Source organism: Aethalodelphis obliquidens, unplaced genomic scaffold, assembly GCF_003676395.1.
Source record: "Aethalodelphis obliquidens isolate GAN/ISIS:26980383/991018 unplaced genomic scaffold, ASM367639v1 scaffold39, whole genome shotgun sequence".
Classification (NCBI taxonomy): Eukaryota; Metazoa; Chordata; class Mammalia; order Artiodactyla; family Delphinidae; genus Aethalodelphis; species Aethalodelphis obliquidens.
The window spans coordinates 10,805,285-10,828,717 of NW_020837983.1; the positions used below are offsets into that span (position 1 = coordinate 10,805,285).

General features: G+C 39.7%; 1 protein-coding gene across 2 annotated transcripts; it reads right to left on the reverse strand.

Moving 5' to 3' along the window:
- Positions 1-4,296: 4,296 nt before the first annotated feature.
- Positions 4,297-21,597, reverse strand: PABPC1 (poly(A) binding protein cytoplasmic 1). 2 transcript variants are annotated; one of them, XM_027131530.1, is made up of 15 exons: positions 20,893-21,597; positions 17,587-17,780; positions 17,266-17,381; positions 14,694-14,833; positions 13,314-13,408; positions 12,840-12,977; positions 12,541-12,636; positions 8,860-9,132; positions 8,541-8,631; positions 7,811-7,921; positions 7,575-7,729; positions 6,917-7,001; positions 6,246-6,376; positions 5,566-5,659; positions 4,297-4,740 (listed from the first exon to the last, which is right to left on the reverse strand). In XM_027131530.1, the coding sequence occupies exons 1-14, from the start codon at positions 21,083-21,085 to the stop codon at positions 5,567-5,569; spliced, it is 1,911 nt and encodes a 636-aa protein (XP_026987331.1). In that variant the 5' UTR covers positions 21,086-21,597; the 3' UTR covers positions 4,297-4,740; position 5,566. The 2 variants fall into 2 exon arrangements, with proteins under 2 accessions (XP_026987331.1, XP_026987332.1); XM_027131531.1 differs by having other exon boundaries at positions 14,703-14,833; positions 20,893-21,596.
- Between the last annotated feature and the right edge of the window lie 1,836 nt (positions 21,598-23,433).

Sequence of the window (23,433 nt, forward strand, 5' to 3'; positions counted from 1 at the left end):
AAACAAAATGAAAGTTAATAGCACAGACTCGAGCCAGAAAGCCTGGAGTTCTAGATTTGGCTTTGCCACTCACTGGCAGTACGTTACTTAAATAAACATACCTAATTTGTTGGAAATATCTTCTTTAGCAGCAGCCAGTGGCATTTTATCTATTTGCTAATAACTGTTGAGAAAAGGTTGACATCTTCCTAACTGGCACAGAAGTACAATACAGAGCCAGAAGTTTATTCCACAAATTTTATAAAAACTCTGGATAATTTAAAGGTTTTGGTTAAGTCCATTTACAATTCCAAGGAAACCTAGAATGAGAATATGAACAAGCTCAGAAAAATGATCACAGGGTTGATAAAGGAAATGTCTGCTATTCCCAGGCAGTCCAACATGCTCAGAAGGAAAATATTCTGATTTAGAATTTTAGGCTCAGCGTGGTCAAAGACCTCTTTTTTAACTTTCTAAATAATGACTCTTTCCCTGTTTTCTGACTGCCCTAAAATGTGAAAACAAAAAAGCACCTTTATGTTTTGGCTTACTCTCATGTGCTCTGATATACCTGTATCATCCCATCTCCCACGCCCAGGCTGAAGGTAGCCCGAGCATCTGAGATTTTATGGAACTTTACTTTTTCGTAGTTCATAGGCAGTTTACAGAGAACCTGAGAGCATGAACTGTAGGTCTGGATTCTAATCCTAGCTTCACTACAACTTACTATGTGACTGGGCAAGTCACAAAACTTCTTGAAGCTTTAGTTTCCTCATCTGTAGAATGAGAATATGATTGAATCAAACTTACAGGATGGTAATAACAATTAGACATAGTGCATGTAGAGTTCACTTGGTAAGTGAACACGTAGCACATGCTCAATATTCGAAAGCAAGCTTTTCAATGTTTAAAGAAATTCTGATTTTCAAACAATGACCCACCCATCTTAAGAATCCCTGCTCTATATATAATAGATAATAGATAATCTATATATAATATATAATCCCTGCCCATAACCGCCATCTTAGTGCACATGATCTCCATTCCTCAGACACTTATTTCACGATTTTTGTTGCTGCCCATAATTATGGTACCACCAAATTATCATTGTATCATAATTGGTATTGTAAATAATCACCAACATTTGCAAATGATTACTTACAAAAACTGAGATTTAACAAGTTTAAAAATTGAAAGGATGTTTTTAGTATACAATTTAGCATCTGAGTCTTTTTTTTACATCACTATAACTTTTTATGCTATTACAAGAAAATGGTCAAAATGTCTTCAGTAGTTTGGGAAATATTAACTTTTTGGATGTCAGTCTGGCATGTTTACTTAGCAATTTGAAAATCAAAATAAAATATTCCAAGTACCACATTTTACTTGGGGCTGGGGGTACACAGAAACAGAACCCCATCACCAATCACAAATCCGTCTGCTCGTGTTTACCTTATCAACTTATTATTTTGTGGATCTAAAAGAGATTCTTGATTTCCAATGTAAAGAGCTTTTTCTCTACAGAGGGAATGTTAGTTTAGGCTAATGAATAACCTGTTTCACATCTTCTGGGGAATATGTCAGTAACGTCAGTAAATAAACTGCATGTTTTTCTGCCTTTGCAGATAAGACAATTCCCCCCCACACAAACTTGCAATTGTGGACAGATAAAAAGGTAAATAAGGTAACATGTAAAATCTGAAATAGTTACCTTCTTATTCTGCCACGTTTACACATAGTACTTGCAACCAGGTGGCTGAGAAGACACAGCAACATCCAAGATGTATCAAAGTAACTAAAAAACCCTTCAATTTAACTAGATTGTCTAATTGAAGATATGTTATATTCACAGAAGAGAGTCAATGTGAAGCCTAGAAAAAGGGAGGCCAGAACTCATCAGTGTAGCACTGGTCTCCAGCAAAGCTGCACGTGTCAGACCATCACGGCTGGTCAGAGGTGGCCAGCTCTACCCACTTTGCTTCCAACTTGAACCAAAGTTCTGATTTTGTTTCCATGAGAACTGGTCTTACAGGGAGAATGCACTTATTAAGCACAACTATCCAGGTCCTCCTCTTCAGTCATTTACTCACTGCAAATGAATAGGGACCATGGTTTTACGTCATGAGTAAGAAAATTTCAAAGTACTCTCCAAAACGTCACTCATTCACTTGTGATCCATTAGTCTGACAGGAGAGAAGTAAGTATAATCAAAGGTAGCATTCTGTAAAGTCACATTACGTTAGCTTGTTTTATCCATGCAAGTCTTACTGTACATGAATTGGAGAAAAGGAGATTCTAGGCTAAAAAAGCAGTTTCCAAATAGCCATTATATATCTACTACCCACAGAAAAACGTAATCAATTTAGTTTATCTCAGACCTTCCAACAGAAGCAGCCGTACATATGCCTTACGTACGGTACAGTGTCAGCTGCCACCTTCTGCTTCACCTCAAATCCTGCATGAAGTTAGGCGGTTTAAAATAACTTCTGTCGATGATGAGCCATACATTTATCAGACACTAGTCCTCATTAATTGTGGAGATTGTTTTGTGAAGTCTTGCTAACACTGAAATTAGTTAATACTGAATCACTGCTCCTAGGGGAAATAACAGGGTTAGATACCTGTGAGCCTGTCACACTTTCATCAACTGATACATAGCTTTGTTTTATGTGTCATTTAAAACACACACACACACACACACACACACACACACACACACACACACACACACACACACACACACACACACACACGAATGACCTTGAAAAGGATACTTGTTTATGAGAGCTGAAACAAGAAGGCAGACTTTTTTGACCTCAGCTGGGAACATGTGCATTTCAGGTGACTCAAAATTTGATGCTCTGTGCATGTCTGCAAATGACTGAAATCTATTGTTTGCACAAGTAGACTTTTGGGGTTACAAGTAACTTTTAGTGAATTTGCAAATACAAAATCATCAAATAATGAAGACTTTTTTTGATGTCAATTCCTGCAAGTAGATCATAGACAGTTACTTGAGTTTTGCGGCCTCCTCTAAGAAAATAGACATTTCAAAAATAGAAATGAGTTATCTTCCTATCACACAAGAAATACCGAATTCCAGCTATCCAATGTATAAAGCAAACTACTGTCTGTGCAAACCCTATCTGTAACTCTAGATTTGGAATGGTTTCCAACTGTGAGAACTTTAGCTTGAGGCATCTTAGAAGTTGCTCCTTTAAAACCTACAGGCTTGAACCATTTTGTAGTCAAATTTTGAGAAACATAGTATATATTCCTCTGCCTTCCTAAAACACTGAGGAACGCGTTCATGATGACTCCAAGATTGTTTTCATCTCAGCAAACTGTCAGAATAGGACAATGGCTAGGCAAAATACAAAATCATCACTGTAATGCCTACTAGGTGCACTGATTTAAGCCATGGGATAGGAGGTGGGGTTTGGGTATATCCGGTTCCAAATGAAGCCAAGGTGAAAAGCATTCCAGGTACAGAAGCATCATAATGCTTCAACATGCAGGGAGGGCTGCCATTGTCACAGCCAAGGTTTTATTTGGATTTATTTATTTGCTCCCAAAGGTGAGAGAGCTTAAGAGTTGAGATCATTCTAGCATGGTGATGAGATAATCAGATATGCAACTTAGAAAGCTAACTCTGGCAGCAATATGTAGAGAATGGAATAGAGTTAAAACTAGGCCATTCTCTAAAGTGCATTGAAATGGCCAGGAATATCTGGTTTAATGCATATATCCTGGGCCCCATTCCTGATCTTCTGCATCTGTTCTCTAGATGTAGAAGCCCTGTATCTTCACTATTCGCAAGTACTTTGGATGATAAGGTATTACACTGAGATAAGTCACAATCATCAAATTAAAGGACTTCTAAAAAGAAGGCTTAAAAAAACGAATCCTAAATTTTGTACACTTAATACGTCTAGTCTTCAGTGTAATTTTTCTGTTATCTATACCCTATCCAACGAATACAGTAGTTGTTACTGTTTTATACTACATAAATGAGAGTTTAAGCTAGTTATCTGCCAGCCTAGAACCCTTAACGTAGTCAGTCATATACTGGCATCATCTCAAAAGACGTTTAGGTCATTTAACAAATAAAATATATGCCTCGATTCCAGAACTCACATGGAAATCTAAATTCATAAACTGCATTACAGACATTGTCTTATGCCTCTTTTACATAAAACTAAGAAACCTCTGAAGTACTTTCTCATGAAAGAGGTTCTTACACCAATGCCAGCTTATCACCTATTTACCCAAGCCAATTAATTACAAAGAGAAATAAAATAGCGTAACATCACTGTGCACTGTTTAAGGAATTTTTATTAAAGCAAGAATTTTATAATCCAAATTACGTTTCCTTGCTCAGTTATCAATTCTGTTATTTAAAACAGAAGTGACATTCTGAGATATGCCACAGTAAAGAATTACAAAATTAAAGAAAGGAATGCTTTAAATTTTTGTACTTTGCTGAAAATTCTTTTTCCCAGGGTCTATAAAACATTAATTTGTTTTTATATTTTACTATTTTTTTGTTTTTTTTGTTGTTTTTAAATCAATAAGTAATCTAGGACTAGCATTATGTTGCTAGACCTGGCATTTGCTCGGTACATAAGGTTCAAAGTTTCCTTTCCTTTTTTTATTTATTTTATATTTTGCAATGTTTTTTTTCCATAATATTTAAGTTTTTCGATGTTTAGGTATTTTTCTTCGGTGAAGCACGAGTTTCTTTTCATGGTCCCTGATCATCTGTAAATGTGGGGGGAAAAAAGGTTATAATCATCAAATTTACGAGACAGAATTTAATGATTCCAACCACTAAAAAGAAAGGATCTTTACCTAAGTGACAGAGGTGCTAACTATAGCTATAATGGCAGTCATATTACAATATATAAATGTATCCAATTAACATGTTACACACCTTAAATTTACACACTGTTATATGTCAAATATTTTAACAAAACAAAAATAACAGGACCAATACTGACACTTATGTAAAGCCCTTGGCCAAATTCAGCCTGTTTACAGGCTGCTTCTGTAAAGCTCCACTGGACCACAGCCATACCCACTGGTTTACATGTTGTCTGTGGCTGTTCTCACACTAACGGTGGAGCAGAGTAGCTTCAACACGTACCATGGCCCCCAAAGCCCCAACTATTTCCTATTTTACAGAAAAGCTTTGCCCATCCCTGGCTCTGGCTACACAGCTACATCAGCCCATTTCCTGGGGCTAACGAAAGGCAACAGCAGAGGCCAAAAGGCAACCGTCATCACTGCCACCCAAGAAAATGTATTAAGCTATGAAAAGACCTCCAAGAACAGCTATACAGGGCCAACCCCTATCACAGCCATTTAATACAAATTACTATACAAAATGCTTGAAAGGGCTCTGATCTTAAAAATTCAAGTCAATACCAGGGTAACAGGTAAAGTTTCCTTTAATTCCTCTGTATCTCTACTTCTCTTCGAAAAATTTGCAATGCATTTGAATTAATGGTAAAATGAGTTTTTGCTATGTTTCAAAATATGCTCAAACTGTTAAAATAAGAAACAAACATAGGGGGGCAGGCTCACTTTAAACAGTTGGAACCCCAGTGGCACTGTTAACTGCTTTCTGGGCAGCCTCTTTTGCTTGGTGGGCTTGTAGTACAGCTACAGCTTCATCGACCTGAAAAAAATAATTAGTTCTGGTTCTGAAAAATAATAATTAGACGATAATTTCAAATGGACAACACACAGATGTCCAACAAAGGCAAATTCCTTTCCTCAGGTGAAAGTGGAAACAACTGTTATCGAAAAACATTCCAACTATATCCGTATCTTTTGGGTTCCATTCCACCACTGTTCTAGAATTATGAACCTCTTGCACTTCTTAACTCTCTCCCCACCAAAAATCCCCCAAAGTTGAGAAATATCAGCAAACATCCCTTTAAGATGCAGCACAGTTAAGACAGCATGAACGCTGGAGTTACAGAGACTGGATTTGAAACCAAGCTCTACCATTCCCTAGCTGCTTTGTGAGCACTGGGCAAATTACTTAACCTCTCTATGCTTCAGTTTCCCCGTGTATAAAATGGTGATAACAGCACCATAGGTTATTATTAGGATTTTCAATTAATATTTATAAAACTCTTAGAACTGTGCATGACTTGTATAAAGCACCTATAAATGTCCTAGAAAAATTAAGTTCCTACAAAACATCCTGGAATATGTACTATAAGAAGCTACTAGATAAATGATAAAATTTAAATTACTTTAGAACGGAGAGATTCTGGAGACTCAAGCATATGAAGAAGTTCTGAATTATCAATCTCCAACAACATGCCAGTGATTTTACCAGCAAGAGTAGGGTGCATGGCTTGAATTAGAGGAAAGAGCCGTTCACCTAGGAACAAAAACATTCAAACAAACACTCCAATCAAAAAAACAAAAAATTTTTAAGGCATCTACCACATTAAAACTGGGGTTTAAGAATCTTTTGTATACAGCAAATAAATGCTAACCCATAATCCACCCCTTCAGTATCTTTCATGAGAAGATTGCTATAAAACGGATTAAGATCTACCACAAGGCAATTACTTCTTGGCAGCTGTCAGTTTGCCAAAAAAAAAAAGAGGAACTGAAGCTATGTTTACTATTAAAATGTTAAATCTGTACTCAGGCAAAATCAAAGTGGTTACTCATTTGGTTCAAATTCCTTCTTCCAAAAATGTGGCGGGGTACATGGCAAGCAATGCCCTATTACGCTGTCCACCAAGGCAACATTTTAATAGCTTTTCCAGGCAGACAAACTGTGCCATCATAACCATTCATGCCAATGCACATCCTGCCACCCTGGCTGTCATTTTTAGGTACAGAGGAGGTCTAAATGTCTTCCTATTCTCTAGTGTCTCTGTAACTGACTAGGTGGGACAAAGGTACTTACCCAACATTTGCTTCTGTTCTTGAGGAGGGGCAGATGCCAACATGGAAGCAGTCAAAGGTTCCTGACCTTGTACATGAACAGCAGGCTAGAAAGAAAACGGGAGAATTCCTAAGCTTAAAAAGTACAGAAGTAATGGCAAGTACAAATACAGCCATCATTGGAAATTAACTGGATAAAGACTGTAATCTAAACATAAATAGAAGCTGAGTGATTCGGAAACACAGCCTAAGGTAGCTATACTAACATCTAAGTGCTCAAGTAATGTAAGCACAGGGGATGTTGAATTTTCTTTTTTATCTGGAGTATTCTTTGGAATCATACTTCTATGATCAACAACGATTTTGGTCCTAGGGTCAAAAAGAAAAAGGTAAGCCAAATCTCACAAACTAAACTTTACTTCACCCTTTCTTACAACTATGCCAGACAAAACTCTCACATAAGTAATTCAGGATGAGGGACTGCTGAATGCTTATCTAGTTCCTAGAGTATAGCACACAGAAGACATTTTTACATACTATCAATTACATACTATCAATTAGTGGCACCTCAACAAGATATTCTACATAGCTTAAGCTCTCATATATCATACAGTTGTCTTCAACGTCTTTGACTGAGATCAAGGACTGTCATCTTTATAAAGAAATCATTAAATCCACACCTGCTGCATGGTAACTTGTGGCTGTGCGTTAAGATGTTGTTGAGGATTGCGAACTCCCGCAGCGTATTTATACTGTGGAACGGTGCGAACAGCAGGAGTAGCTGCAGCTGCAGCAGCTGCAGGACGTGGACCCATTGTCTGTGTTGATGTGTTAGCTAAAAAAATAAAAAGATTTTCGTATTTATCTTGCTATTTAAAATTGGAGACCAACTTTTACAGGAAGGGTTAAGACTCACCAACACGCTGTGTCGACATGACTCGTGGAACCTGTGAAGAAGCTGGTCTCATAGTACTAAATGGTGGTCTAGGAGCGGCTGGGCGGATAGCACCGGGCATATTTTGGAATGCTATGTTTAAAGATACGAACACACATTAACTGGGAGAAACTCACCAAGTGTTCATGCCGCTTTTTCAGAGCTGAGGTTTGCACAAAAGGCTATAGATGACCAAACATAAACAAACCATTTTTAAAAGCTTAGGCTCCTACATGCCATTTCTCCAGACTTAATCATATCAGAGCATCAGTAAATAAAAAGTTTTCATTCATACAAGGACAAGTACTTATTAATATCTAAATATGATACATGAACCTGATTCTAAGTGTTCCTGCAATACAGCACTATTCCACAGGATAAGGCTGAAAATGCCTGGACCCTGGTCCTCATACGTGGAACAAGATCTTTTAAAACTACTGCCTAACCAAATATGAAATTGAGTTGGATGCATTCCCAAACTTGTCATAAAGGAAAATCAAAACGGCATAGATATTGCTGTCTTAAGGAATGGTGAAACATTTTACAATGTTTTTTTAAAAACAAAACGCTAGGATCCCCAAAATGAACACCCATAAAAATAAACTATAAAAAGCAAGAGCTAATATACCATTGGGATATAACAGCTAATTCGCCTCATTTATGTTTTTAGTTCAAATACTTTGCAACCTTAAAAAAAAAAAAAAAAGCTTACGATGAGGTCTGGCACCCTGAGCAGTCCAGCGAGGACTTGGTCTTAGTTGAGCAATTTGGCTAGGAGGATAGTATGCAGCACGGTTCTGAGTCTGTAGAAAGCAAGCAAATGTATCAGCTAAAGAAAAAAGCAAATAATGCAACTAGTTATGCACTCAAAACGTTTAGCAGGTCCTCACACTCTAAGCATTTTTCAGATCCAATCATAATTAACATCTCTTCATCTTAGGGCTTTATTTATTTTTTAGTGGGGCACAAAACATTAAAGATGACTGAAGAGGAAAACCTTCATGAGGTTTTTGTTCTCTTCTAAAACCTACCTGTGGGATAGCTGCCATGAAGTAACCTGAAGGAGGTGCTGGCTGGTAGGGGTTGATTACAGGGTTGGGCACAGCTCTTACACTTGCCATTCTCTGCATATACTGGTTAGTGAGGTGAGCCTGGCGCTCTTCTTTGCGCTGAGCTAAAGCTACATACAATGGCTTGGTGGCCACAATTCTACCATTCATTTCCGTAACTGCTTTAGTGGCTTCTTCTGGGGAGGAGAAACACACAAATCCAAACCCTTTGCTGCGACCACCCTCCATCATAACCTATTAAAAGAAAATGGAAGAAAACACATGATTAATGCAATGGTAGATGAGGCACAAAAAGCAGAGTATCCACTATAGCCACCGACTCACACTTAACTAAACCCTGTCAATGCTTTCAGCACTTTTCCCACAATTTTTCCCTTGATATCCAAATATTAAGGGTAAGCTACATGCATGCATCATCCCAGCCAAGCAAAAGAAGTGAAGGGGTGGAGGTCCAATAGCAACTTTGTTAAGGTTTTAGATTTTCAATATTGAGGTTTAATTTCTAAATACAATCAAGGCCTAAATTTTAGCACCACTAAAAACATGCACAATTAAAATTTGACTATCGTAGCAATTCGAGCTGACAAGATGCTTTCATTACTCGTTAGAGGGGAGGAAAAAGCAGTTGAATATCACAGTATCCACATTTTAAAATTAAACTTTCACATTCAAGACCATAAGGGCCATAAATATTGGAGTATAAACAATATTCAGGAAGCTCACAATGACTCAAAATCTTTTAAACAAGCAACGAGGAGATGCAAAGAACTTCTCAGTAGCCTTGCAATATACATAAGCGTGCTATACAGCTACATTAAACAGCATGCTGGTGGCACAGAACAAACAAAACAGCAATCAAACAGAGACCAATGATCTTACATAAATGCAGAATCAAAACAACTGGGCTCAAGGATACAGAGAACAGACTGGTGGTTGCCAGAGAGGTACGGGGTGAAGGTAGCTAAAAAGTACAAACTCCCACGTATAAAGCAAGTCATGGGGTCGTTGTACAGCATGGGGACTACAGATAATACTGTGTTACACATCTGAACGTTGCTGAGAGTAGACCTTTACAGTTACCATTACAAGAAGAAAAATGTTTTGTAATGAATGTTAACTAGACTTATTGTGATCACTTTACAGTATATACAAATATCAAACAATTATGTTATATACTTAAATATGTTTATGTCAATTATATCTCAAAAAAGTCCAGAAACATACCCATGCAATTATGGGAACTTCATATGTTAAAGCTTACATTTTAAAACAGTGGGGGAAAGACGGACTTTGGACTATCTAGTACGTGGTACAAAGGGATAATTCTGAATTAACTTACAGCTCTTATTCACATCACATTGAAAAACATCAAACTGCCAGATAAGATTCTGTATCTGAACATAAGATGCAAAAATACAGGGAAACTAAGATGACACAAGACCCCCAAAGTCCTAAGTGGAAGACTTAGAGAAAATACTTGCAACATAAAACGAAGCGCTGACATGAAATTTCCCCTGAATCAGTAAAGATAACCAACGCAGTATAAAAATATGCAAAGAATAGGCTAAACAAGTAAACACATAAAAAGTACATCTCATTTAAAAAGATGCATACCACTTTCTACAAATTGACAAGACTAGTAGTAATTTAATTTGTTCAGCCTTTTTGGGACAATTCAGTTGTATGAATTTTAAATACACACACCCACTAACCAGAAACTTCAATTCTTGAACTCCAGAAATACTGGTGTGTGTGCAAAAATATATGTATAAAGATGTTTATCAGAGTGGTGGGTCTAACAGTGTTAGCATGCAAAGCAAACCAAATGACCAATAATACAGGCACAACAGAATAAGTTATGGTACATCTGTACCATGAATATTCAGCCCTTAGCAAAAAAATGAGCAAATGCCTGAAATAAATATGTACCTAGATCTGTTAAGTAAAAAGACAAGTTGCAGAATAGGTATACTATGATCCTGTTTTATAAAAACTGTTTATATGTATACAAAATGTATACAAGCACAGAAAATTATCTGGAAAGGCCAACCAAACTCCTTTTGAAGACTGAAAATGAAAAATGGAGGGGTCACCTTTTTACACTTCTGTCTTGACCAATTTGTTTTTCAGCAAGCATTATCAAATTAACATAATGACCTCCTCTCCCAGAATTCCTGCGAAACCTTTTCACCTCCTTGCCAACAGCGATATGATCCACAAAGGACTTTTTGAAAAGGACTTAAAAAAGACCCTCCTTTGTAAAACATGCATGCTTCTTCACACATTCAAAATAAACTGATGCACAATATTCAATTTAAATGATTTTCAGGGAACATACTGAGGATAAACAAACTCAGGAATAGATTCTATCATACTCCAGGTTCTTCTACAAAAGCACAGGCTGAATGAACCAGAAGACAACTACATCACTTGCATTTTTATGTGTATTCCTCTACTATGCTCCTTAACATTCTATCGTAGAAGTTCCCTTGGTCAATGGGGTTGCAGAATAGAAAGATCAGCCAGGAGGTAACTCCAGAGCACTCAGTTTTAATTTTTCCTGTACTCTTTTGAGAATCTGTTTAAAGTTTTAGATACTCTTCCCACCCCTCAAGGTACATACATACAGAACTTTAAATACAGAAGGATTCTTGGGGCCATGGACACCAGAAAAAACACCTGAAGCAGAGGTTCTTATATCAAAATTCCAGAATTTAAACTAGAATCTTACTGTTGTATTTCTTAATTTCTGATTTCAAGTAAAAGCAAACATGATCTCTACCTTTACTGTTAGGGGGCTTTAAGTTTGACTCCCCAGAGTGAATTCTGTAGGCAAATATAGATTAGCTCAAATAGTAACAATTACAGTTCCCTAATAAATTGCTTTCTTTAACCAATAAAATAACTAGTTTAACAGAGTACAGAACAGTGCATATCATGTGATGATCAATCACTATGGTCATCAAATGCAGCCTTTCCAGCCACTTCAAATCTGAATATGTTGTTTTTTTTTTTTTTTCCCCCCGGTACGCAGGCCTCTCACTGTTGTGGCCTCTCCTGTTGCGGAGCACAGGCTCCGGACGCGCAGGCTCAGCGGCCGTGGCTCACGGGCCCAGCCGCTTCGCGGTATGTGGGATCTTCCCAGACCGGGGCACGAACCCGTGTCCCCTGCATCGGCAGGCGGACTCTCAACCACTGCGCCACCAGGGAAGCCCTGAATATAAGTTTTTGAAGTAATGAAGCAAAGATATGATTTTCTGAAAAATGAAAGGCTGATTTTTTAGAGAAAAGCAAAAACTATTTGACCATTCATTTATAAAGAAAAACACTCCATATGAAATATAAAATTTATATACATATATCCATGGGCATGGATTTTTCCCAAATCTTAAAAAAAAAAAGTGCATCGAGCTTCCCTGGTAGCGCAGTGGTTGAGAGTCCACCTGCCGATGCAGGGGACACGGGTTCGTGCCCTGGTCCGGGAAGATCCCACATGCTGCGGAGCAGCTGGGCCCATGAGCCATGGCCGCTGAGCCTGTGCGTCCGGAGCCTGTGCTCCACAACGGGAGAGGCCACAACAGGCCCGCGCACCGCAAAAAAAAAAAAAAAAAAAGAAAAAGAAAAGTGCATCATATGCTTTACCTTTGCACTAGTGATTGTACCGAACGGAGAAAACTCTTTCCGGAGACGTTCATCATCAATACCATCATCGAGATTTTTCACATAAAGGTTTACACCCTAAAATAAAAATAAAATAAAGAAAAAAAATTTAGAAAAAGAAAACCGTAGTGGTACTTAAGCATACTTCCTATTATCTTATCCCATGTTTCCTCTCCTTTTCCCCTCTCAAACCCTCCAGTTACCTGTCAGTAACTGAAATGAACATAAAATAGGTTTCCTCATCCCTGTCTTATTTTTGCTCGTTCAGTTAAATAATGAACCTGGTATCTGGTGATCCTATCTTGCTTCATCTGTTCAAATTTGCGCTTAAGTTCCGTCTGTCTTTCCACTTTTTTCTGGGCTCGACCAACGTAAATTTGTTTTCCATTGAGCTCCTTTCCGTTCATCTCATCCACAGCCTTACAAAGACCACAAAATTTTAATTACTAACTTGCAATATATAAATTCATTTTTTAACAATAAAGAAAATTTGTTAGATTATAAAAGCTAAAGATGTACCCACCATAAAAACTAAACTGTGAGGTTTTAAGACAACAGAGGTTTTCAATTTATACCCTCAAAATATATAAAATGCAAGTAATTCAAAACAATATATGTGGAGATGAACATGTAGACTAGCCGTTGGTACGCATGTGTATTTCAATGCAAGAACAACTCAACTTTATACCCCCACATCTTACTATAAAATACAGAAAAACCCACACTGCCTTTGGTTAGTATATTTTAAGTCTTACTTTCTGTGCATCTTCATGCCTTTCAAAGCTTACAAATCCAAAACCTTTGGATTTTCCACTCTCATCAGTCATTACTTTCACACTTAAGGCAGGTCCTAAAAAAAATTTTTTTAATGATTCAAAGATATTCCATACAACATTTAGTTTATACATTTCAAGGTTCAATACACAAACAAAGCCATGAAAAAAAATATAAAAATGGGGATTAAAAAAACCTCCAAGCCTCCAGAAATTTATTCCTCCTATAACCACCCTCTTCTCTCCCACCATGGGCACTAAATATTCTCTTTATTTCTACTAAGAAGCTAAGTTAATACTCTATTCCCTGAAACACTCCTCCTTCCATTTAAGGAGATACGTTTTAGACAAATGTAAATGATGATTAAGTTTTATTCTTAGCATTAGTACAAAACAGATGCATTATTTTAAAACAATCTGTTTTTCTTTAAGAATTTTTAAGCCTTGGCCCACTTGATTTTCAACAAGGAGTAGAGGAAACACGGGGTTTGACCTTTGACATAGCAGAAGCACCTGGAGGAGGCGGCATGTTTCTGAAGACACATATTCCCCCACCACTCCCTCAAATAAAACAGACTTAACAGAAGTGCTAAGTATTATCTCAGGTAGGTGGGGAAAAAAGATTACAAATCACATCTGATTACAGGCAATCTGCAAGATGTATGGGCACACATCAACTGTTTAGAGGGTTCAATGTGGCATGCCAGCTTGGCAATAGTAAAGTATTAGATGTCCTCATTCTTTATGATTTGAGATGCTTTTAAAAAGGGACACCTATTTAAGTTAAACAAAAAGGAAAGCAAAGGTAAGGGGCAAGTAAATCACCTTCAAGGGTACAATTTAAAGTTCATTTTCTGATCAGCTACACAACTATCTAAAGTGAGACCGGTTACACACTTCATCGGAAAATCTGGATCTTTGTCTTTAAAAGTCATTATTTTAAATTGCTCAAACATGATGCTGAGACTGGCCAAACATCCCACAGCTGGCCAGCTTTCCTGTTCCATAATTAAAGACTACACTCCAACCTAAGTTGGCTGTGTCTCATGCAATGCCTCTGATGAGATGGGATCTGTTAGTACATAAATCCAGCACAATTTCTTAACATAGCAAAAGCTTTTAAGATCTGTTCCAATTACACAGTCACACCTTACGGTGCTAATACAATGCTATTAACCTTTAAACTGGATAGAATTCTATTTATATGCTAGTATAATGGACTATCAGTAGCTTAACCCAAGTAACTACAATATTTTAAAATATGTGAAGTCCCATTTACTTTTTTAGTATAAAATATTAGCCAAAACTAACATTGAACAATTACTCAGAACTGAGTATAAAAATTTAATTCAGACACATTACCAAACTTGCCAAAGAGATCCTTAAGGCGCTCATCATCCATGTCTTCTCCAAAATTCTTGATGTAAACATTGGTGAACTCTTTTGCCCTAGCTCCGAGTTCTGCTTCTCGTTCCTTACGAGACTTAAATCGTCCAACAAATCTAATAAAATAGATAAGAACTATAACATTAGGTTGTATTTTATGAAGTTCAGGTTAATTAAGCCTGACGGTTGACTCTGTAATAGTTACCGATAATTTCAGAATCTCTAATAAAAAGCAAACTATAAAACAGAAATAGGGCCTTAAATGTGAGAACCTCTTAACTATAATCACGAAAAAGAACATTTTTCTTAATACACACTCGTCTCCCTTCCTTCTAGCTAACCTAGGGTTAAGAAGATTACGTCCAGCAATACAAACTAGTGGAGTATGCCTGCACCACACCAGTGAAAAAACAGAAAAGCTTTTATCGTTGCTGTTTCAACATGGCTCTTGCACTTCGTTTGAAATCTCCTAAAATATAAATTTAAGCTACCGAATTCTGTACTCTAACATACAACAGCCTGGAACAAATTTCTTTGCAGCATTGTCAACAAAATGTGTTTTAAAAATTGAGGTTTTCCCTAAAAGTAGTACATGTGTCATTAAACAATATAATATACATCACAAAACCATCACCCAGGGGCTTCCCTGGTGGTGCAGTGGTTGAGAGTCTGCCTGCCAATGCAGGGGACACAGGTTCGAGCCCTGGTCTGGGAGGATCCCACATCCCGCGGAGCAACTAGGTCCGTGAGCCACAACTACTGAGCCTGCGCTTCTGGAGGTTATGCTCCGCAACAAGAGAGGCCGTGATACTGAGAGGCCCGCGCACCACGATGAAGAGTGGCCCCCGCTTGCCACACCTAGAGAAAGCCTTCCCACAGAAACAAAGACCCAACACAGCAAAAATAAATTAATTAATAAACTCCTACCCCCAACATCTTCTTAAAAAAAAACCATCGCCCATAATCCCACCCAAATCATGACTGACTTTTCGTAGGCCTTTTTGTTCTCTGTGCTTAAGAACGTTAGTCCAGCAAATTCCTTTCCATAGGAGACACCTACATTTTATTCCCTTAGCCGCACCCCACACCTCCCCCCACCCATATGGTGCTGCTTCTCCATGCAATTAGTTTTATAAATGTTCTCAGCGGGAACATGATATTCCATTGCGGACAACAAAACTTTCTTTTGTAAATAATGCCGCAACGTTATGAAACTTTGTTATTTGTTCTTAGGATAGAGTTGCAGAAATCATGGCAGCTCGAAAGGTATATAAATGATCTTAAGTTTATACCTACAAACTGCTTTCCAAAAAGGGTTATATCATTTTATACTCAAAAAACAGCAATAAATCAAGTTCTTTGTTTAATCGACCTCCACCAGGGGTAGCCATTCTTTTTTTTCCCCTAAAGCACTGCTGACAGGCAAAAGATAGCTTCATCTCTGAATACTAATGATGCTGAACATTTTTCTCATTTAAAGATGTATTATTTTTAAGAATTAGCCTTTGTAAACATTGTTCCCATTGAGGAGTTGCTGGTTTTCTTAGACTTGTATGGGGTTCTTTACATACTACAAAGTCTTTCCTTAATCATGTAATTGATGGAACTCAAACGGGTAACACCATGTGCATGACTCCTCCATGTACGGACTGACCATCCCACTTGATGCAGATTTATGAGAACCACACCTTAAGAGTGATGCAGTTGACCTGTAAGAACCAAACCCAATTTGCGTGCCATCACTGCAGTTTACATGAGCTCACAGCTCACTTACAATGTGACCTCACAGCTGAATTTACCTAATTAAGCAAAATCCACTGGCATTGAAGATAAAATTGAGATTTGTAATGTCTTTAGGCTCACAAAATCTGTATTTTTACAACTTGTAGCAGAAAGTCTTATAGAGGTTTTATCAGTGTCATTATTTTAAAAGTTTGCAACTTTTAAGAACAAGTTTATTTCAGAAAAGATTAATCATGAAGACTTCTGGTTTAATTACGATTTATCTTTACATGGGGAAGGGAGCCAAAAGGTGTTGAAACAACAACTATGACAATCTTTAAACTCCATCAATAAACTGTGGGAGTAAAGCCAAGCAGAGAGTCACCCTGGGCTCTGAATTTAGACCACTGGGTTTGTATCGCAGTTTATGTCATACCAGCATGTAAATACAGGCAAGTTATTTTAGCTTCAGCTTTGAACGTAAAAGGGGCTAATTACTACCTTGGGAATTATGCTTAAGTTTCTGCCTGGATTTCTAGTTTTTCAACTAATATGCACTTATTTTTGAAAAAGCTTTATATTCCAGCATACCTATCTTCTGCTGTTTCTTTTCTGTTTGAATGCTGACCAGCTGTATTAATTCACTGTTACTTGTATGTTACACTGAATGTGGAGAAAAGACAATTATAAAATCTACCAAGATGTGGTTTATTAATCTTCACTTTAGCTGTATCTCTTCTAAGAGCACAAATATATTACTTGTAAAATGCATGAATTGAACTATTAAAAGCATTTGAAGAATGATTGACTAAACATGTATACTTACACTTTGCGATCATTTAGAAGCATCCCATTCATTTTTTCAATAGCTCTTTCAGCTGCTTCTTGTGTCTCAAAATGCACAAATCCATAACCCTTGGAACCATTTTCATCACAAACCACCTAGGGAAAAATATGTAATAATTTTTCATTACTTGCTATTGATTTAGCATTTTTCCAGTACTCAGAGATAACTTGTCAGCTACCTAACCTGGGCATTTGGGAAATAAAGATATCCATTAACAGAGAGCACGGTTGCTATCTTAAGGAATAAACTACAAGTAACTAAAACACGGTAAGTATGTTTACGTGTCATATTTTTGCTTACCTTACATGAAAGGATGTTACCAAAAGCAGAAAATGTATCATACAGTGCTTTATTATCAATGGATTTGTCCAAATTTTTAATGAATATGTTGCCCACTCCACTTTTGCGAAGTGATGGATCACGCTGAGACCACATAATGCGTACTGGCTTGCCCTTTATAACATCAAAATTCATGGTGTCCAAAGCACGCTCCGCTGCAGGAAGGACATTTTCAAAATAAATATTATTTCAAAACTTTTATAGCCCACTTAAAATTATATAAACTATTGTGGAGGGAACAGTAGAGCACATGGTCCCTCTACCTCTTTAAACTTCAAGATGGCTGGATCTTACCTCATACCAGTCTAGATTTAAACTGTACAACGCAAAAAGACAAGACAAATATCAAAAAACCCCAAATTTCCCACGTTAATTTGTTAATGGATGACGTATCGTTAAGAACTAACTTATTTCTGCAACAACCTCTTCCTTTAATTGCCATGAAATTTAAAAGCACCTTTTTGTTCCTAGTCAACTGTAAAACCGAGATTCCCCTTCACAATCTGCTTAAAAGCAATATAAAGGACAGTAAGCAATTGTAGATTATCCACAAGCAGAACAGTTTATGGATTTTAAAGCATTTTAACTTCTCTATTACTTGTCAAAATTGTTTCTTGCTTATCACTGTCAGTACTGTACAAAAATTAGTCCATTTTCTAAAAAAATTCCTGACTTATTGGGGGGATTTCAGTGATTCATGGCACAATTCCTATGGCCATGTTTTAAAAAAAAGGCTTTATCCATTCAGAAAGACTTGAATCAGGCTTTCAAAACTAAAGTGAAGTTGGACGTACTTAGCTATGTAACACAAAACTTTTGAAATACCAGGTCTATGATAGTCGCAATTCACTTTTAATGCTTTATTTACATATAAAACCAATTTTATCTTAGATCATTCATTTACTTAATAACTGATGATTAACCAATTATTTCTGAATAGTGCTAGAAAATTTCAAAATCTACCCTATGATTACATCTATGAAGGATCAAATTATGTGCACCCGTACCATTAAAGAAACACTTATACAGAAGTTTAGACTCTAAATGGAAAAATACATCCTTAAGTAGAAAACGCTAGTCCCTAAAGAGTGGGAACACACAGTCCATTTGAAGTCCTGAAACACCAATTTTCACAAATTCCATGCTAGTGTTAACTGTAAAATTAGTGAGAGGACAAATTTTCCAGCCACTTCTTTCTATAAATGAAAGTTTTAGTTTCTAGAAGATAGTGACAAACAACTGTCAGCTCATTTATCAATTGACCACGCCTACTCAGCTCCCCTGTTTTTTAGCTGACTTTGCTTGAGCTTCTTTTGAATGAGTCACCTCTTCCTGTTAAATTGGAAACTGGTCACTTTCAGAAGCTATTCTAAAATACATCAATGTAGCAATAAATAAGGGGGAGAAATAAACGGAAACCACTGAAAATATTTGGAAAAACAATAATTTGTATATATAGAAATGAAATAAATGGAAGATGGAAAAATGCTACCTTCTTTTGAGTAGTTACAATACTGGTCTACTGCAATAGATGGGTAATACACAGTGAGTGTTCTGTAACCACGGTAACCTGAAGTTCAACTTTTCTAACCCCAAGAAATTTTAAAAATTGTTTTTTTCGGATTTAAAATTGTTAAATTTAGAAGTTTACATTTCATGCTCTCTAGAATTTGTCCAAGTTTTCTCTATCAACTCTTCAGTTTGTGATTACCTGCCCCAAAATTATCTTCCCTGATCTTTCATTCAGCGATAAATCTTGCCCAGAGTTGGGAAGAACCGTTATGGAGTGACATTTGGAGCTACTGCCTACAGAGCAAAAGGGCAGAAAACCTGCAGTGCAGTTTTACAACTTCGGGCTTGCTGTCACTCAATAGCCTGCCTACCCAAAAATCTCAGCAGTAACTTTACCTAGTGAAAAGCTGATCACTAAATAACTCCAGATCTGTTAATGAAATAAAGTTTCAATTCCACCTTTAAGAACTTTCCTACAAAAATAAAAATAAATTCCTTATATTTCGTAACACTTGACATATATTCAAGTAGCCAGGGGAAAAAAGGGCAAAAGTGGACCATAAAATCAAGTGAAAATGACTTCTGCAAGTCAATTGATCCAGATATAAAGAAAAATCCTGGCAAGTTATCAGGTCACATATCTGTTTGCCAAATTCTGGATTTTTTGCAAACTGTTTAACTTTTTAAAAATACAAGGTTAGCTGCATCTTTTTCCCCATAAATTTCAAGCTGACTCTAGTGCTCAATCATTCCCGATGATGTATGGATATTCTGGACTACTTTAAAAAAAAGGAAACCACCATTAGAATGCCGCATAAGTATAATAGTCCAGTCCACACGACACTCACAAGTAACATTTTCCAGTCAAAATTGGTGACGGCCTTTTTAAGTAAAATCCCTCAAAACCATAGAAACTATTTCAGAGAGAAACAAATATTCCGAATAAATTACCAGTACTACGAAACTAACTCGATTAAAAAAATCACAACTACCTAAATAGCCTGAGAAAATGATGGCCTCCAAAAGGGTTCTCTTCCACATCCCCTCCCTCCTAACCTGCTGTTAAGAGTGAGAAATGTCTGAACTAGAGGAAAAACCCCAATGCACGTCTCATTGGTAGTTTATACTTCCAGAGCCATCAGTCACTGACAAGTTATTAAGAACGGAATCAGAAGCCTGATACCACCACCAGACCACCATATTAACTTTATTCTAAGTCCCCGTGGCTCCCCCAGGCGATTGGGCCAGTAGCCGGAACAGGCCTCGGGCCTGTGAGGTTACAGGGTTCAACACGTGGTATTTTTCGAGCAACGAAATGCACTTCCTGGGGCGTCCTGGGGCGCCGGCAAGAGCCTCGGGTGGTGGGAGCGCCTTCACCTACTACCGGAAAAGGGGGCTCGGCGCTCAACACCCCAGAATCCCGCAGCTACTGGCGGGAGCGTCGTGTTAGAACCCATTCTCACCCACCCTCCCGGCGCGTCATCACCCTAAAGTTTGAGAGCGGCTGAGGCCGAGAAAATGGTCGCAAAGGAGGAAGTGGCCCGGCGTACGAGGGGCGTGCGGCTGCCGGCAGCGCGGGTCCCTGCGGGCACGGGGAACCGGGGTACTGGCGCCCAAGCCTCGCCCCGCTGGCCCCGGGGAGGGCTGGTGACATGCCCTCCTGCCCCCTCCCCCCGGGCCGCCGGCCTAACCAGCCCGCCGCCGCCGCCACCTGAGCCTCATGGCCGCCCGCCCGCCGTCGGGCCCGGCTCTCACCGTCTGCCGGCTGCTGGAAGTTCACATACGCGTAGCCCAAGGAGCGGCGGGTGATCATGTCCCTGCAGACCCGGATGGAGAGGATGGGCCCGGCCGGGCTGAACTTCTCATAGAGCATCGCCTCGGTCACGTCGGGGTGTAGGTCCCCCACGTAGAGCGAGGCCATGGGGTAGCTGGGGGCGCTGGGGTTCATCTCGGCACGGCTGCCCGCAGGGCCACAGGCCGCGACCTTTCCGTAAGAGAAGAGCGAGTGCTGGGGTCGCGGGCCGGAGCCGGGGGGAGGGGAGCGGGGGCAAGCGCAGAGGGACAAAAATCAACCGGAATCGAAAACTACTCAACAGCCGCAGAACGGAGTCGATCCGCTGCCGCTGGCTGCTGGCTGCTGGCTGCCGGCTGCCGGCTGGGGAGCGAGGGTGGCGGTGTCGGGTCCGGGCAGCGGGAAGGCCTCGGTCTCTTGGTTCCTCCTTGGAGCTGCTGCGGGGCCGCGGGCGGGCGGGTCGGTCTCGGTTGCTTCACCGGGTTATTTTATAAAACAGGAAGAAAAAAAAAATAAAAGTCTCCGGCGGGGGAGACGCGGATTTTTTGTAAATTTTTTTTTGGTTTTTTAAAAGATTTTTTAAGATTTTTTTGGATTTTTTTAATAATAAATGTGTGTTCCGAGGCCGGAGCACACACTCCGCACTCTCAGCACTAACCGCCGGGGAGAAGGGGAAGCACCGCCTCCTGCACCCTCTACTTATACCCCGCGCCGCACTCACCCTGCCCCCGCGCGTCTGACGCCAGGGCCCTACGCGAGCGTCAGCGCCGGAGGAGGAGGAGAAAAGGAGGCGAGGGGGAGGAGAGAAAAGAAAACAGGAGGAGGAAAGAGCAAAGAGGAAGGGAGAGGTGGCGGCGGCGGCCGCTGCGGGGGTGGGGGTGGGGCTGGGGCGGGGCTTATGCGCACGCGCCGCGGCCGGGGGGCGGGGCCCACGCGGTGTAGGGCCCGTGGGGGGAGGGCCGGCTCGCAGGCTGGTCTCCGAGGAGTCGGGTGGGACGGCCCCTCCTCCGACACATCCCGCCCCACCTCCACCCGGGAGAAGCGTTAAACCGTCACCTAGGCGGTGGGCGGCGCGTGGGGCTTTCGAGTTTCTCGTCTCTAACCACCCCCTACGTGCAGGGCCACCCGGGCCTCCGCGCGGCAGCCAGGCCTGCTCCATTCGCACCCGCCCCTGCGGGACGCTGGGCACGAGTGGACCGGCATGATCCCTTCCAGGCCCAGTTTCCGAAACGTGGGTGAAAGGAGCCAGGACTGACTCCCCAGTTCTCCTACCGGACCGCACTACGAGTCCCAGCGGGCAGCGCCGCCACGCGCCTCGGCCGCAGAAGCGGTGCCTGCTGGGAGCTGGAGTCCCCAACGGCCGCGGCGCTCGCTGACCCCAACTGGCCGCGGATCCTGGCCGCCCGCTCGGGGACCCCCAACCGTCCTGGCACTGGACCCTGGTCGCCGCCCCGCGGTGCTTCCAATAGAGGAAGCGGGGGAGGAGGGGTCCTCGTACTACCGGTCCTCTTGGTTCCGAGCTCTAGACTCTCCCCGGTCTCCCCATTGGGTGCTGTCGTTGGTCAAAGTGATTTTAATTGGGGGAAACTATCTTGGGGTCTTTGTCCGCTTACCTTTTTAAAGTATCGTGATCGCTGTTCACTTAAGGTAATAGGTTGGAATCTGATTCGTGCTCTTCCTGCCAGAAATTTCTTTGAGGTAGAAAACAGGACTCCAGAAAAATAAATGTTTTTCTTTAAAGTATGCGTCTGTCACAGACATACGTGGCACCACAGACCTGCAACCAGGCAAAATTAGAAATAGTCTAAACGCGGTATTAAAAATGTTTAAAACAATTTTGTGGTTAGTTGGGGTCTTTAATAGGAATGGTAGCTGTAATGAATCAATAGTAAAAATACCAGTTAATAGGAATGACATTAAGTCAGCATACAAATCCCACTTTAACGTAGTAATGTACGTTACAGTTTTGAAAGCACTTGCATAAACATCCTATCATTTGTTCCCTACAGCAATCTTGTGTGGGAAGTGGAGCAAGTAGTAATAATTTTATTTTACTGTTAAGGGAATGGTCTCAAGTTAAACGATTGCCCAATTCATTCTTTTACTCAATAAACTTTGATGCATGTCAAATATCTTGCCAGGTGTGGACTGGGTACTTTATTCTCATTTAATTCAAACTTAAACCTGCAGAATCCCACATAAGTGCTATTTGGTCCCTGTCTTGGTAGGAAGAGGATAATATTTTGGAAAACATGTTGCCTTATGTGCTTTATTAGGCAAAAAAGCAAGACTGAGGGCTGTGCATTAGGAAGACACACATATTACTAGATGACAAATCACCAATCTATTAGAATTCTGTGGTTAAAATCAATCCATTCATATGTTTATTGAGTACCTACCAAGTGTATCTGTATGTAGGGAAAGTACATGACAGACACAAATTGCTGTCCTCAAGAGGCTGCTGATGAGCTCTCTGGTAATCATATAAGCATTACAGCGAGTAC